General features: G+C 39.7%; 1 protein-coding gene across 3 annotated transcripts in view; it reads right to left on the reverse strand.

The window, feature by feature from the left end:
* The window catches only part of dock1 (dedicator of cytokinesis 1), a 555,786-nt gene that overhangs the window by 360,649 nt on the left and 176,642 nt on the right, over positions 1–18,495 (reverse strand). For all 3 annotated transcript variants that reach the window (XM_072239408.1, XM_072239407.1, XM_072239409.1), the window contains 4 exons: positions 14,136–14,244; positions 12,419–12,489; positions 9,350–9,456; positions 6,637–6,764 (listed from right to left, as the gene is read on the reverse strand). In XM_072239408.1, the coding sequence (XP_072095509.1) occupies positions 6,637–6,764; positions 9,350–9,456; positions 12,419–12,489; positions 14,136–14,244 (415 nt within the window). The remainder of the gene's footprint in view (positions 1–6,636; positions 6,765–9,349; positions 9,457–12,418; positions 12,490–14,135; positions 14,245–18,495) is intronic.

Genomic DNA, 18,495 nt, shown 5'->3' on the forward strand with positions numbered 1-18,495 from the left:
TGGTAAGGGGAACATTTCACTGGTAGAGGGAAGAATGAATTCAATTAAATACCAGCAAATTCTGGAAGCAAACATCACACCATCTGTAAAAAAGCTGAAGATGAAAAGAGGATGGCTTCTACAACAGGATAATGATCCTAAACACACTTCAAAATCCACAATGGACTACATCAAGAGGCGCAAGCTGAAGGTTTTGCCATGGCCCTCACAGTCCCCTGACCAAAACATCATCAAGAATCTGCGGATAGACCTCAAAAGAGCAGTGCATGCAAGTCGGCCCAAGAATCTCACAGAACTGGAAGCCTTTTGCAAGGAATAATGGGCTAAAATCCCCCAAACAAGAATTGAAAGACTCTTAGCTGGCTACAGAAAGCATTTACATAGAAACATAGAAAACCTACAGCACAATACAGGCCCTTCGGCCCACAAAGTTGTGCCGAACATGTCCCTACCTTAGAAAATCCTAGGCTTACCCATAGCCCTCTATTTTTCTAAGTTCCATGTACATATCTAAGCTGTGATACTTGCCAAAGGGGCTGTTACTAAGTACTGACCGTGGAGGGTGCCCAAACTTTTGCTTCGGGCCCTTTTCCTTTTTTGTTATTTTGAAACTGTAAAAGATGGAAATAAAAAAGTATTCTTGCTTAAAATATTAAAGAAGTGTGTCATCTTTAACTTTATACTTTTTGTAAATCAGGTTATCTTTTACTTGCTTAGCTATTCTTGCAGGAAAGTTTGCTAGTGCTGCTTGGGGGGGTTTGAACTAAATTTGCAGGGGGCAGGGATTCAGAATGTGAGAGAGGATAGCGAGATGAAGTATAAGGGACAGGTGGGAACTACACGGTTCCGGAATATTAACTGTGAAGTAGAGAAAGGTGAGGCAGAACGAGTGATAAGGAGGATACATGTGCAGAGGGATGGTCTGACGAAGCATGGAGTTAAATGTGCAGAAAGAGTAAGCAAATTTAAGAAGGACAACAAAATTCAAGGGGCGTATAGCCCAGTGAGAGTTCGGGGAGCTGGGTTATGCACAATAGGCAGCGATTTAAACAGAGAGAGGAGAAACGGGTTAAAAATTCTATATCTGAATGCACGAAGTGTCAGAAATAAGGCGGATGAGCTTGAAGCTCAGGTGCGAATGGGTAACTATGATGTTGTTGGGATAATGGAGACATGGCTGCAGGGGGATCAGACCTGGGAATTGAATGTACAAGGGTATACGTGCTATCTAAGGGACAGAAAGGTGGGCAGAGGGGGTGGGGTGGCCCTGTTGGTGAGGAATGAGATTCAGTCCCTTGCAAGGGGGGACAAAGAATCAGCAGAAGTAGAGTCACTGTGGATAGAACTGAGGAACAGTAAGGGCAAAAAGACCCTAATAGGTGTTATCTACAGGCCCCCAAACAGTAGCATGGATATTGGGTGCAAGTTGAATAGGGAGTTAACCATGGCATGTGGCAAAGGAAATGTCACAGTAGTTATGGGGGATTTCAACATGCAGATGAACTGGGAAAATCAGGTTGGTACTGGACCCCACGATAGGGAGTTTGTAGAGTGCCTACGGGATGCATTTTTGGAGCAGATTGTACGAGAGCCGACCAGGGATAAGGCTATTCCGGAATTAGTGTTGTGCAAGAAACAGGATTTGATAAGTGATCTTGAAGTAAAGGAGCCGTTAGGAGGTAGTGACCATAATATGATAAGTTTTTATCTGCAAGCTGAGAGGGATAAGGGCAGATCAGAAGTGTCAGTATTGCTGTTGAACAAAGGACACTATGGAGCCATGAGGGAGGAGCTGGCCAAAGTTGACTGGTCGGATATCCTAGCAGAAAAGACAGTGGAACAGCAATGGCAGGTATTCTTGGGAATAATGCACAAGGTGCAAAATCAGTTCATCCCCCGGAGAAGGAAGATTCAAAGGGGGGAAAGTGGACACAGTGGTTGACAAAGGAAGTCAGAGATAGCACAGCATTAAAAAAGTATAACAGAGCTAAGGTGAGTGGGAAGACGGATGATTGGGAAATTTTTAAGGAGCAACAGAACTTAACTAAAAAGGCTATGCGGGGAGAAAAAATGAGGTATGAACGCAAGCTAGCTAGGAATACAGAGGAGGATAGCAAAAGTTTTTTTAGGTATGTGAAAAGAAGGAAGATAGTTAACAACAATGTTGGGCCCTTGAAGAATGAATTGGGAGAAATTGTTATGGAAAACAGAGAAATGGCAGACGAATTTAATAAGTACTTTGGATCTGTCTTCACTAGGGAAGACACAAGCAATCTCCCAGACGTATGGATAGGCCAAGGACATAGGGTAACAGAGGAACTGAAACAGATTGACATTAGGAAGGAAACGGTGATGAGTAGACTGATGGGACTGAAGGCTAACAAATCCCCAGGTCCAGATGGTCTGCATCCTAGGGTACTAAAGGAGGTGGCTCTGGAAATTGCGGATGCATTGGTGATCATCTTCCAACGTTCCTTAGATTCAGGATCTATCCAAGTCTCTCTGCAGACTCTCTGTTTCCTCAGCACTACCGGCCCCTCCACCTATCTTCGTATTCTCAGCAAACTTAGCCACAAGGCCATCTATTCCATAATCCAAATCGTTGATGTACAATGTAAAAAGAAGCGGCCCCAACACAGACCCCTGTGGAACACCACTGGTAACCGGCATCCAACCAGAATAGGATCCCTTTATTCCCACTCTCTGTTTCCTGCCAATCAGCCAATGCTTTATCCACGTATGTAACTTTCCTGTAATTCCATGGGCTCTTATCTTGTTAAGTAGCCTCATGTGTGGCTCCTTGTCAAAGGCCTTCTGAAAATCCAAATATACAACATCCACTGCATCTTCCTTGTCTAGTCTACTGGTAATTTCCTCAAAAAATTGTAATAGGTTTGTCAGGCAGGATTTTGTTTTAAGGAATCCATGCTGAGTTCTGCCTATCTTGTCATATGCCTCCAGGCACTCTGTAACCTCATCCTTGACAATCGACTGCAACAACTTCCCAACCACCGTTGTCAAGCTAACAGGTCTATAATTTCCTTTTTGCTTTCTTGCCCCCTTCTTAAATAGCGGAGTGACATTTGCAATCTTACAGTCTTCTGGAACCATGCCAGAAACTATCGACTTTTGAAAGATCATCGCTAATGCCTCCGCAATCTCCACAGCTACTTCCTTCAGAACACGAGGGTGCATTCCATCTGGTCCAGGAGATCTATCTACCTTGAGCCTATTCAGCCTCCTGAGTACTTTCTCTGTCGTAATTGTGACTGCGCACACTTCTCTTCCCTGCCACCCTTGAGTGTCCGGTATACTGCTGATGTCTTCCTCAGTGAAGACTGATGCAAAATACTCATTCAGTTCCTCTGCCATCTCCTTATCTCCCATTACAATTTCTCCAGCATCATTTTCTATCGGTCCTATATCTACTCTCACCTGTCTTTTACTCATTATATACTTGAAAAAGCTTTTAGTATCCTCTTTGATATTATTTGCTAGCTTCCTTTCATAGTTAATCTTTTCTCTCTTAATGACCTTCTTGGTTTCCTTTTGTAAGGTTTTAAAAACTTCCCAATCCTCTGTCTTCCCACTAATTTTTGCTTCCTTGTATGCCCTCTCCTTTGCTTTAACTTTGGCTTTGACTTCTCTTCTCAACCACGGTTGCATCCTTCTTCCACTTGAAAATTTCTTCTTTTTTGGAATATACCTGTCTTGCACATTCCTCATTTCTCGCATAAACCAGCCACTGCTGCTCTGCTGTCTTTCCCGCCAGTGTCCCTTTCCAGTCAACTTTGGTCAGTTCCTCTTTCATGCCACTGTAATTTCCTTTACTCCACTGAAATACTGACACATCAGATTTCAGCTTCTCTTTTTCTAATTTCACAGTGAACTCAATCATGTTATGACCACTGCCTCCTAAGGGTTCCTTCACGTCAATCTCTCTAATCACCTCCGGTTCATTACACAATACCCAATCCAGTACAGCCGATCCCCTAGTGGGCTCAACAACAAGCTGTTCTAAAAAGCCATCTCACAGACATTCTACGAATTCTCTCTCTTGAGGTCCAGTGCCGACCTGATTTTTCCAATCTACTCGCATGTCACAATTATCATAACACTGCCCTTCTGACAAGCCTTTTCTATTTCCAGTTGTAATTTGTAGTCCACATCCCTGCAGCTGTTTGGAGGCCCATAAATAACTGCCATCAGGGTCCTTTTACCCCTGCTATTTCTTAGCTCAACCCATAAAGATTCTGCACCTTCTGATCCTATATCACCTCTTTCTAATGATTTAATATCATTTCTTACCAATAAAGCCACACCTCCCCCTCTGCCTACCTTCCTATCCTTCCGATACACCGTGTATCCTTGGACATTCAGCTCCCAGAGACATGCATCCTTTAGCCAGGTCTCAGTGATGGCCACAATATCATACCTGCCAATCTGTAGCTGTACAAGATCATCCACCTTATTCCTTATGCTGCGTGCATTTAAGTATAACACCTTAAGACCAGTATTTGATACTTTTCGCTTTGATTTCACTGCAACTTTATTGCACTGTAGCTCATCCCAATGGCTACAAATTTGCCTCATCACCTGCCTGTCTTTCCTGACATCTTTACTGCTCACTATCTTAGATTTATTTCTGTTTTCCCCTTCCTCCGCTCTATCATTCCGGTTCTCATCCCCCTGCCAAATTAGTTTAAACCCTCCCTAACAGATCTATTAAACCTTCCCGCCAGGATATTGGTCCCCTTCGGGTTCAACTGTAACCTGTCCTTTTTGAACAGGTCATACTTCCCCCAGAAGAGATCCCAATTATCCAAGAATCTGAAGCCCTGCCCCCTACACCAGTCTCTCAGCCACGCATTCATCTGCCTGATCCGACTATTCTTGCCCTCGCTAGCACGTGGCACAGGTAGCAATCCCGAGATTACTACCCTGGAGGTCCTGCTTCTCAGTTTCCTTCCTAACTCCTGGAAATCTCTCTTCAGGACCTCCTCCTTTGTCCTATCTATGTCATTGGTACCAACATGTACCAAGACAACTAGCTGCTCACCCTCCCCCTTTAGAATATTAAGGACCCGATCCGAGACATCCCGTACCCTGGCACCTGGGAGGCAACACACCATGCGGGTATCTCTGTCAGGCTCACAGAATCTCCTGTCTGTTCCCCTGACTATGGAATCCCCTATGACTACCGCATCCCTCTTCACCCTCCTTCTCTCCTGCACAACAGCGCCAGGCTCAGTGCCAGAGACCCGATCACCATGGGCATCCCCTGTCAGGTCATCCCCCCCAACAGCATCCAGAACAAGATATTTGTTGCTGAGGGGGACAGCCACAGGTGTGCTCTCCACTATCCAGGCATTTCCCTTCCCTCTCTTGACAGTGACCCAGTTTTCTGACCCCCGTAGCCTAGGGATGACTACCTCCCTGTAGCTCCTGTCTATCATCTCTTCACTTTCCCTGATAAGCAGTAGGTCATCAAGCTGCAGCTCCAAATGCCTAACACGGTCTCTGAGGAGCTGCATCTCGGTGCACCTGGCGCAGATGCGGCCATCAGGGAGGCTGGAGGTCTCCCAGGATTCCCACATCTGACACCCTGAACAAAGCACTAACCCTGCAGGCATGCTACCTAATTCTACAGGAATGAAACAGGAAAAATAAGTCTACTCACCCACTTACCTCGCCAAACAGACGAACTTTTTAAACCGTTAGCTCGTACCGTTAGCTGTAAGAGCCCTGCTGTTCCTGTCTGTCCGGGCCGATTCGCGAAAAGGGGGAGTGGAGAAAAAAAGAGTTGGTGCTTCGCTCTCGCCTCTTCCCGTTTACCGCCAAAGCCCGTTGAAGCCAAAGCCCTACACTCTGCTACCGCTCCGACAGCTGCCCGCTGTATAGGGTGGTCTCCTTTTTAAACTCTCCGCGCGGTCCTGTTGACGTCACGCGCCTGCGCAGTCTCGCCCTTCTTGCACTCGAAGTTTTTTTTTAAAAAAACTGCCTTCCTTCAGAATTCAGCTCCCACGACGCTCTGTAGTCCCAATCCAAAGGAGAGCCGTTGGTAGCAACCTGCCTTTTTAAACTCTCCGCGCGGTCCTGTTGACGTCATGCGCCTGTGCAGTCTCGCCCTTCTTGCACTCGAAGAAGTTTTTTAAAAAAACTGCCTTCCTTCAGAATTCAGCTCCCACGACGCTCTGTAGTCCCGATCCAAAAAAGGAGCTAGATAGGTATTTCATGGATAGGGGAATCAAGGGTTATGGGGACAAGGTAGGAACCAGGTATTGATAGAAGGTGATCAGCCATGATCTCAGAATGGCGGTGCAGGCTCGAAGGGCCGAATGGTCTACTTCTGAACCTATTGTCTATCGTCTATTCACAGCTACAGAAATTTTGACCAGGGGTGCCCAAACTTTTGCATGCCGCTGTATATGTCACTGAGATTCATTTTCTTGCAGGCATTCATACAAATACAAAGAAACATAATAGAATCAATGAAAGACCACACACAAGCTGGACAAACATCAACCTGCAAACGACAACAAACTCTGCAAATACAAAAAGAAAAACAAATACATAAATGGATAAGCAATAAATCTTGAGAACATGAGATGAGGAGTCCTTGAAAATTATACTAACCCCATCCTTCCTGTAGAGTACTTCAAGGATATTGCTAAGCAAATGGCAGCAAGCTTCCAGCTCCTCTTGCTTTTCTAAATGATACTTCAACTGGTCTGTCATCATAGGTAGAAGGATGTCTCTGCATTCTAGACACAATTAATAATAGTATTCAAAATATTAAAATCAGCTAACTCAAATTATTTAACTTAACAGCACTGCTTATAACCTAAAAACATACTTGAACAGTATTTCATCTGTGTCTCATTCTTGCAAAACATCAGACCTTCAAATACTAATGCATTACAAATTATGAGTCTTCAGAATGGTAAAATTTGAATTTTTCAACAAAGAATAGCTATAACAGAAAAATTACTCTTTAACATAACATCAAATGTATTTGAAGTTACTGACAGAATTAAGTTTGGCTTTTAATTAAGCAGGTAGTTTATAATACAAAATCTGAAACAAATTAATTAAAATAACAGTGTAATTCCATATTCTTGCACAAAATTCTCTGCTCTTTCCATCCTGAGTTATTGCTTGTGTCTTTGTAATGGATCATCATGAATTGTACACAGGATGTGGTATGGAATTTCATTCTACCACTGTGCTCCTACCCTCTAAGATTCTTTGATGCTATGCTTTAGTCTTGTCAATTTTGTTTCTAATTCAAGTATGTGTTACCGAAAACTGCAGGCTTGTTTTCCTTAATTGATAAGGATTTCAATATACTGATGTGTAAGTACTAAGTATCAAGACAATGCCAAAACTTAACGTTTCACAGATATTTGTGTTATTGAGAAGGAAAATCCACATTCATTACAAATAACAAACAAAGAGAAGAGTCTACTATTTCAAAAACTGGTTAAATTGTTAGGCACAGGGCTGGATTTGATAAATTAACTAGTTTTAAGTATCCCAGACCTTTCATTGTTCTCTCTGTTGAAATGTCCCCCATACTCCAGAAAGGACAAAGGGCATAGCACAGGCTCTGACTACCTTTTCGCAATATACTTATAAGTAGGTTGTCACATGGCTAAATGGTTAATGTGATATCAGCGTTTGAAGAAAGAAATTCATACAGACTAGCAATGATTATGGAAAAATACTGCAAAAGGTTCTGAGGTACATAAAATATCAGCCTAGAAAGGCATAAATTTGATAAAGAGTCATCAAAAATTTGTTGAGGAAAAAAAAGTATCATTCAGAGTGGCAAATCTCATGCATTCTGACTGAGCTTGCTCAGAAATTTAAAAGCCCAAGGGATTCAAGGGAAAATACAGGAGAGATTGCAAATGCTGCAACTCTGGATTAGGACTGACCAAGGGCCTCAACGTAAAACATCAACTGATCATTTCCCTTCCTAGATACTGCTTGCCCTGCTGAGCTCCTCTGGTATTTTGGTATGTTGATTCAAGGGGAAATGGCTGGTTAGTTTACCAAGGGCTCAGTGAGAGAAAGCAAATGCTAATATTCAGAGCTTGTTACTGGACAGTAGCAACACATTACAAAGAGAAACAAGCATAATATAATCTTAGGGGACAGTAGCAACACATTACAAAGAGAAACAAGCATAATATAATCTTAATCTGCTACATTAAATCACTTAGTCTCATTTTTATCAGAGCTGTTCACTTTCCTTTATCCACCCTCCTATCCCCTACTTTATTTGCTCTTGAAAAATAACTTGTTTTCTGTCTTTACCAGTTCTGATGAAAGATTCAGACCTGAAATATTAACAGGTAATCCTTCCACAAATGATGCCTGATCTCAGCGCTTTCAATATTTTCTCTTTTATTCAGAATCTGCAGCTTTTGAATGTTGTGTAACCAGCAAAATTGATACGTGGTCATAATTAGCCTATAGCATTAGCACAAATTTAGCAAATCATCTGTACTGAAACATTCATAAAAGTTGCTGGTGAACGCAGCAGGCCAGGCAGCATCTCTACGAAGGGTCTCGGCCTGAAACGTCGACTGCACCTCTTCCTAGAGATGCTGCCTGGCCTGCTGCGTTCACCAGCAACTATTATGTGTGTTGCTTGAATTTCCAGCACCTGCAGAATTCCTGTTGTTTGTAGCAAAACATTATTTTATTTAAGTGTTTGGGGCTTGAGTAGGACATTAATTTTAATCACAAAATTAAAGACATGCTCTATATACATAAACCTAAAAGCAGCTACACTGATTAAGCTTGAAAAGCTAAGTGAAATAGTTAAATTTTCAAGGCAATTGCCTCAGCAGCAGTGAACACATACTTCAATATGAAAGTCGTAATGTAGATAAAGCACAATAGAAAATTAAATATTTCCCATGCACTCAAGCAATGGCTTCATTACCTCATTCCAAATTTAATATCAACCCCAAAGCCATGATAATTTACATTTTAGTGATTTTTATGTTAATTTGAAAGCCATTAAGTTGCTGGATAAAACAAAACCAGAAAAATAAAGCATGGTTAATTTACGTATCAGCTCTGGAATTTCTTGACAGTATCCTGTAAAATAAAACTTCTAGAGCTCTAAGAGGTTTATTTACACAATGGCATTTTCCTTAAATTTCTGCTTGGAGAAATAAGAAACAAAACTTGTAATAAAAGAATATTACTGCTTTTGTAAAGGGGATTTAATTGGCTCAAGCATCAACATTAAGAGAAGAAATATGCATTAAAGGCTGGCAAAAACACTATTGCCGCAGAAACACCATTTCAGTAAATAGAAAGTCCTACTCACCATGCTGAGTGAAGAGGTCACTGTGTACAATTTCTATTAAACAGTAAAGCTTCTGACGCACAAGTCTACCCGGTGGAACATTGTGAATGAAGTCTGTAAATAATTTGCTGTCAGAAAGGTAATTAGATACCCATGAGTAAATTATAATCCAATTAGGGCCCTAAACAGATTTTTTTAAAACACTTCTTAAATTTCACTCTTAATAAAACCCTTCACAAGTAAAGACTGATTTTCTACAACATATATCCCAACACTACCTGCTATCATTTGTAATTTCAAGAAGTAACATAATGCACATCACCTCAGTGCAAAATTTAGCTAATAATCATTTGCAAATACAATTCTTCTTTGAATACAATATCTAAAATTACAAATATTGTCTCCTATTCTTTTAGATCCATTATACCATTAAATAAAGAACTGGATCAACTTCGTGAGTTTACTTTTTTGCCAATTGCCAAATAAAGTCAGAGTCAAAGCAATACAGCATGGATACTGGCTTTCAAGCGCAATCAGTCCATGCTAACAATGGTACCCACCCAGCTAATCCCAATTTGCTGCATTCAGCTAATATCCCTCTAAGCAATGATCATCCATGTATCCATTCGTGTCGCTTAAATGATAAAATGATACTATTGTACCAGCCTCAAACACTTTTTCTGGCAGCTTGTTCCATACACTCACCACTTTACCATTCATTGTATAAGCTCTAAGCTGATTTGACTTTCTGAAATGTATCATCACATATTTATCAGTATTGAAATCTAACACACTGTAGGGCAGCAAATACTTTTCACCTGATAAAATAAATGCCCTCTAAAACATCTTCATTTTCTTCCCTTACCACTTGAGCTACCTTGATTTTTCCCCTCAATAAACACAGAGGAGAAATATTAATTAAAAATCCCCCATTTCCTGTGGCTCAAGACGTAGGCAACCCTGCTGATCTATAAGTGGATCTACTCTTACCCTAGCCACCTTTTTAACTCTTAATATCACTAAATAACCACTTAGTATTTGCTTTAACCTTAGCTGTTAGATCCATCTCATATGCTCTCTTTGCCCTCCTGATTTTAAATCTTAAAATTATCTTCATCTTTTTTTTTAAATAATCAAAGGACTTGCTTGATCTTGACTTCCTAAACCCAATGTTTGTGCTTCCTTCTTTTTCTTGACCAGTGGCTCAATATTTCTCATCTAACCACATTCCTTAAGCTTGCCAGGTTTACCCTGGACTCTTAACAGGAACGTGATGCTTCTGGATGTAATATCATCTTTTTAAAAGCCTCCCACTTGGCATCTTCCATTCAGGCAGACTTTCCTAATCTACCTCTGCTAGATCCAAATCAAGAAGGATAGCGAAACTGTTGATACTGTATATCAGAAAGGTTTCCGGGATTAATAGATCATGTAGTGAGAAAAATGAAGTGTCCGTCAATTCACCACCAAATCATTTAAGTACAAGTTTACTGTTATTCAACTGTACACACGGGTACTGCCAAATTAAACAACATTGCATAACAGAGTACATAAAACTCACATACAACACAACATATAACAACATACATTAACATATAATAAGATGCAGTTATGACACAAGTTAAAAAGTAAACTATATAATGTTATTGGTGCTTCATACATCATGAGACTTGGGTGGTGCCAGGCAGTTTAGTAGTCTTACAACCTTGGGGAAGAAGCTGTTTCTCATCCTAACAGTCCTTGACCCAATGCTAAGGTACCTCCTGCCTAATGGTAGGGGGTCAAAAACATTGTTGGATGGCTGGGAAGGGTCACTAACAATGCTAATGCAATACCATTAGCTAAATATCTCTGATTGGTTGAAGAGACCCCTCCCCCACCCCTAGGATCCCTTCAACAGTCTTCACAACCATGTGTAGGAAATTGAGCTCAAATGCCTTGCAATTCCTAGACTAGACAGTAATACAGCTGGTCAGGAGACTTTTAATAGTGCTCCTGTAAAAATTGGTTAGAATGGGGGTGGCAGGGGGAGGGAATGCCTCACTCACCTCAATCTCCTCAGGAAGTGGAGATGCTGCTGTGACTTCTTAACAAGAGGTGGTGCTGAGGGACCAGGTGAGATTGTCCACTAATTGCACTTCCAGATACTTGGTGCTCCTAACTCTCTCCACAAAGAAGCCATTTATATGCAGTGAGGAGTGGTCAGCATGCACCTTCCAAGAGTACACAATCTTCTCTTTGATTTCAGACTCAAGTTGTTGCGCTCACATCATTCTACTAGCCACTCCACCTCTCCACCTCCTCCCTGCACGCCATTTCATCACCGCTGTTGATGAGGCCTGCCACTGTTGTGTCAACTGCATTCTTGATAATTTGGTTTGCATAACTAGCAGTGCAGTCATGTGTCAGCTGCATGAACAACAAGCTCAGCACACAACCCTGAGGGGTGTCAGTGCTTAGTGTGATGGCACTAGAGATGTTGCTGTCAACTCAGACTGACTGTTTTTTTTCTATCAAGAAGTCCAAGATCCATTTAGAGAGAGGTGTTTAGACCCAACAAGAACAGTTTACCCACGAGCCGCTGAAGAATGATCAATTTTAAATGCCAAGCTGAAGTCAATGAACAGCACCCTGGAGTGCGAAGCACCATTTTTCAGATGAGACACAATGGAGTAGAGTACAGAGGCTGTGGCCTTATCAGTGAACTGATTTGAGCAATAAGCGAACTGGAAAGGCTCCAATGTAGTAGGAAGATGGGAATTAATGTGGTCCATAATAGAAATGGGATCCGGGATATAACGCTCTGCACATTAAGGTTATAGAAGGCTTGAGGATTATAAACAAAATCATGCCAGATAGTTACGCTTTGGTCCATATCCTGAAATGGTAATTATTGTTCACTTCTCATATGTAGCCAATATCAGGAAACACAAAATTAAATTAAACTTACTATCTAGCTAATGCAACCTGAATGCTTAAATTATAAAATGTATCTACTAATTCCAAATAGTCACTTTCTGCAGTATCTTGTGTTTAGAGTGTAGAAATAGTAGCTTTGTTAAGAATGACTTGTGACAACTCATTCCTTACCTAAGTTCTTTGGAATCAAACACCAGCTTCACATCATTGACAATTGTTGGAAGGTACTTCAAAGCTGCCCCCTATAAACAAAATAAATAAACAGCTCTGAAGACAAACTGTTATATTTCAAATACACAGCATTAAACACTGAATATTGTGATGAACAATATACAAGTATCTTTGAACAAATTGTTTGCATAAGTAATAAATATACTTCAGCAAAGTTTTAAACATGCTTATGCTAGACGCAATGTATTAATCAGAATTTTGTCATTAAGAATAAAGTGAAACACATTTAGCAATGTCTCAAGATTTGCAAGTGTTTTCATTTCCCCTCCCAATTTATCAACTTTTGGTCTCCTCCACTGTACGCTAATGTATCCATTCTTTGCAACTAATCAGTCAAATAAATTAGTACCTAAAATCCCACAACTGCTGATACCACTCTCTCAACTAAATAATTCTCTTAATGGATTACAAAATTTTAGACACTCAAATACAACAGCAGAAATTCCTTCAGATACTGAGCTGCTGTGCTTTGAGGCAATTCTAAGCTTATTGTTATCTGAGAACTGAAACAAAATGTTATCCTGAATTGTCTTTAGGGTTCAATTACGATGCAAACTGAATAGACAAACTCTTCACTGGACCACTTGGGATTTTCGAAAAATGCTGTTATTTTCACTAGGGAAGCATTGTAAAATGTAGTTCTACAAGAATTATGGAAATTTTAAGGTTACATAAGTTCATTTCTTTCTTGAGGCAATCAGCAGAACGAAACAATATATAAAATAATCAGATCATGTTGTGATAATAGCAAAGGTTCAGATGTTCAACATATTTTCAACTTTAACATTTAGACATGGAAATACTAAGATTGAAATGTAACAGATCAGATTCTACTGCATCTCTGTCGCTGGATTCCACAGTCCAGTGAAGGTTCCAGGTGATACTGAGCTAAGGACCATCTGATTATGAACTTTACACCACAGCTGATGTACATTTGACAACCCCATCCAATTGAATATGATCACTAACCTTCCATAACAATGTAAACCTCTGTATAGTAGAGATATATACATCCAGAGAAACAGAAGGTTGATATAGCAAGCTCTAGGAAGGTCATAAGGGAAGGTTCTAATGGTCAGAGGCTCAGAGTCCCTACCCATGCTTGGTCACCATTTCATGGTCCTCTCTGCTTCACAAAAGTACCATAGAGTAGAAGACTAGGGAACATTGAATCCTGCATGGCTACAGAAGATTCAAGTTGCAGAAAAGAATGCATGGTGCAAATGGAAATCTTCTGCTAGGTAAAGCATGCCAATTCTAAATACACTTCTCTTAAAGCCACAGTGATTGTAAGATATTAAAATAGATCTTAATATCTGAAAGAGTACCAGAGCTTAAACGTCCAAAACAAGATTCCTACTATAAAGTTGTTCACCAATGCAACCAGAGTTAGAAATTGTTGGGGGCAAGGGAGAGAAAAACATGCTTTTATTTTACAAATATGTATTAATATTCATACGTTTTAACATCAATAAAGGATTGTATTTGTATTTATATTTAAATACAAATACAATGCTTAACATACACTTTGCAGACCTCATGTAGGTTTGCAGAAATAATCTTCCATACTTTAAACAATCCATATTTGCAATTAAACCAAGCAGAAAAAAATATGGAGCAGCTTTTAATAACTTTAAAAATTTCAAGCACAATATACCTTAACTATTACTGTTTGATCTGAAGTGCTGCTCATCATGTCATTAATTGATCTGAACAACTGTCTCAAGGAATCCATAAAGTCACTTTCGCCTTTATCTTCATATAATCTTGAAAGAAACAAACAAACCTGATCAACATTTTATAAGTCTGGCAAATTTAGTAAAACAAATGAATTAACTTGTCAATTAATTCAAAATAATTTTCAATAAAATATTCATTAAATCTTTCTGGTTGTTAACAACTTGGATTTATTATTAAGTCCAAGCAATGCAACAGTATTACAAATTTAGTGATAAGTAAAATCGTGGTTATACAATATTATTCTGGATTTTTTCCTTGTAATTTCAGAAATTGAATCACATGGAATTTAGTTATTCTGCAAAAGTTATCTGAAGAGATTATTATTTTCTTTACCCATAACTTAAATCCAACACCATCTTAAAAAAATAAAACTTTATGTATGAATTCCTTAGATATAACATTATACTTGATCCCTTTATGCTAACTTCAGAGAAAATTTGCAGATTGAATATCATGTACAAAAATGGGAACATATCCACTTTGGTAGGAAGCATAAAAAAGCACAGCATTATTTTAAATCAGATGACAATATTAACTTATGAGAAAATATTGAGCAGAAATGACTTTTACTGTCCGGAGATTAAAATAATGTAAGTGCGAAATAGGAAGTTTTGAGATTGTTTGACTGCTAGATACTGGGGGGGATATTTCCCGTCGGGAAGGATTCTGCAATTTTGCAGTGGACATTCAATTTGCTGGTGCTGTGGATAGCGAAGATGGTTACCCAAGACTAAAGCGTTTTGTAGAACAGATTCCAAGTTGGATGGAACATAGGCTGATAAAAAACAAATCCTAATGAGCCTGAGGAGGCAGATTTTGCGAAATTAAGTAGCGATAAGATATATACAGTTAATGCAAGGATACTAAGGAATGTTGATGAACAGAAGGACCACAAATTCCAAATCCATAGTTCCCGGAAAGTGGTAACACAGGCAGATAGGGTGGCAATGGAGGCATTCAACAAGCTTTTCTTCACTAATCAGGGCATGGTATATAAAAGTTGGAATGTTGTGTTGCAACTTCACAAAACACTGGTTAGTCTGGACATGAAATATTTTGTGCAGTTCTGCTTACCACACTATAGGAAAGATGTGGTTATGTTGTAGAGTACACAGAGGAATTTCTCCTGAATGTTGCCTAGATTGGCGGTACTCGGTTATAGGAAGAGATTGGATAAGCTGGGTTTATTTTCCCTGGAGGGTGAGGGGTGACCTGATAGAGGGATCTAAAGTTATTTAGGTCATAGACACACAACTTAGAAAATGATAATCTTTTTTGCATGCGCTTATACAATATTTGATACAGGGCTATCACAATCAAGCTGGCATGGGTTTAAAGGTGAAAGGAAGGTGTGTTTAAAAAGATTTGAGGGAAATCTGTGGGGAGATTTGGTTGATAAAGGATATATACATAATGAGGGAAAATGCTATTCGAGTAGACAGACAAAAAGGGTGGCTTAACAATTTGGGCCAAAATGTCAATTTCTGTGCTGTACTTTCTATGGGTACATGAGGTTCAGTAGAATCAGCAGAGCATAGTAACCTATGGACCAAGTGCAGGTCAATGGACTTAGCACAGATGGATAATTGATGGTTGGTGGCTGAAGGGTCTTTTAATGTGCTGTATGATTCCATGACTGGAATAAAGGTTAACTTGCAGGTTGAGTTGGTGATGAGAAAGGCAAATGCAATGTTAGCATTCATTTCAAGAAGTCTAGAATACAACAGCAGGGATGTGATGCTGAAGCACTGGTGAAGCCTCACCTTGAGAACTGGGTACAGTTTTGGGCTCCTCATCTTAGAAGAGATGTGCTGGCATTGGAGAGGGTCCAAAGGAGGCTCACTAGGATGATTCCAGGAATGGGAGGGTTAACATATGAGGAACGTTTGATGGCTCTGGGTCTGTACTCACTGGAATTTAGAAGGATGAAGGGAAACTCATTGAAACCTTTCGGACGTTAGAAGGCCTAGACAAAGTAGATGTGGAAAGAATGTTTTCCATAGTGGGAGAGTCTAGGACAAAAGGGTACAGCATCAGGATAGAGGCGTGTCCATTCAAAACAGAGATGCAGAGAAATTTCTTTAGCCAAAGAGCGGTGAATTTGTTGCCACATGCAGTTGCGGAGACCAGGTCATTGGGAATATTTAAAACAGAGAATGCTAGGTTCTTGATCAGACATGGCACCAAAGGTTATGGGGAGAAGGCAGGGAAATGGGGTTGAGAAGGAGAAAAATAAGGATCAGCCATGATTGAAAGGTGGAGCAGACTTGATGGGCCAAATGACCTAATTCTGCTCCTATGTCTTACGGTCTTATATAAAATAACATCGCAATGATATGCAAAGCTGAAATAAAACTGAAAATGCTGCAATGATCAGCTGATCAGTTACTAAAGGCTAATAAAAAAAATCAATTTTAGGTCAATGACATTCCATTAGAACTGGGTTCAGTCTAATGAATTACCATCACCCTGAAACATCAGCTGTGTTACTCTCTCCACAGATGTTGCCTAACCTGCGGTACATTTGCAGTGGATTGAAACCTGCTATTTAGCTGCAATTTGTACTTCAGGGTGGCTTAAATTTCTGTGTTCCTGATCAAAAAGTGAAGTAAAACATGTGCTGAGGGATAGACAGCATTGTAGCTAACCAATACTTCGTCGCTGGATGCAGCTTTAAGTTGGAAAAAAGGTAAGTGTACAACATTACACTTTATTTCATTATCTTTACTTATCTATAGTGCTCTAATGTGTTTTGTTTTCATTCTCATGGACTTTATTTGAAAGCTTTCTTTTCAAATCAGTTACATCTACAGACGCCTGAAGACACACTCAACATTTAAGGAACAGCTTCTTCCCCTCTGCCATCAGATTTCTCAATGGAGAATGTACAGTACTTCATTCTACTTCACTATTTTTTTTCTTTTCTGCTCTCTTTTAGCACTATTTATTTAATTAAATTTCGTTATATATTTTCTTCTTACTGTAATTTGTATGTTTTTTATATTATGTACTGCACAGCACTGCTGCCGCAAAACAAATTTCACGACATATGCCAGTGATACTAAAAACCTGTTTCTGTTTCAGATTCAACACCAAACAACCCTCCTGAGAAAACTAAGTTAATTGATTATCAGAATCTGAATAAGTTTAATATCACTGGCATACAGTACTGTGCAAAAGTCTTAGAGACTGAGATTTTTATATGGTTTCAGATGGTATGGCCTCCACAGAGCCCTGACCACAACATCATCAAGGCTGTCTATGATTAGCTGGAGAGACAGGAGCAAGACAGAGAGCCAAAGTCTGCAGAAGAACTGCAGTACGTTCTCCAAGATGATGGGAACAACCTAGCAGCCAATTTTCTTACATAACTGCACAAAAGTGTACCTAAGAGAATTGATGAAGTTTTAAAGGCAAAGGGTGGTCTCAACAAATATTGATATAATTTAGTTTTTTTACTGTTTAATGTTCTTTATAAAGTCTTAATCAAGCTAGTACGAAAAGATGACTACCTCACTCTTATTCATGTGTATATTAGCTGCCATCATTATAATAAATGCAGAACATACAGAAATTACTGTCTTACCCTTCAAACCAGTGGTATACTATTTAAAAACAAACAAATCATTCAATTAGGCATGATGCCAATTACAGAGAAATACACTCCATTGTATTAGCTGAACTTTCTTACTTCCCATTATGTATTCAAGTTCTCGCTTTCTCAGGATGCCACCAACTATGTTCCCCCACACCCAATAAATACTTGCTTTCTATACAGCAATAACTTCTATGATCCATCCTATGTACCATACACAAGGTGGCATTTCACTGCATTTGATTACAATTAAGCTGGTGACAACAGAAGGAATTAAAGTTTTGATTTAACTTTCCTCCAGCTTTTTGTGTTTGCTCTAGGTTTCAGCATCAACAGTCTCTCTGTCTCCATTTAGAGTCAAATACCACTACAGCACATCTAGTCCATGTCAAACTGTTATTCTGCTTCCATCCATCAACCTGCACCTCAAAGATTCAAAGTGCATTTATTATTGAAACACTATATACTACCTGAGAACCATTTTCTTGCAGGCATTCACAACAGAACAAAACAAATTCAATAGAATCAATGAACATCATCCATGCACTCAGCCAAATTTCTGTTAAATGTATCCACATCCACCACTTCCACTGGTAGCTCATTCCACACTCTCACTACTCTGAGTGAAGAAGTTCCCTCTCACGTTCCTCTTAAATATTTCACTTTTCATCCTTAACGTACG

This window comes from Mobula birostris, chromosome 21, assembly GCF_030028105.1.
Source record: "Mobula birostris isolate sMobBir1 chromosome 21, sMobBir1.hap1, whole genome shotgun sequence".
NCBI lineage: Eukaryota > Metazoa > Chordata > Chondrichthyes > Myliobatiformes > Myliobatidae > Mobula > Mobula birostris.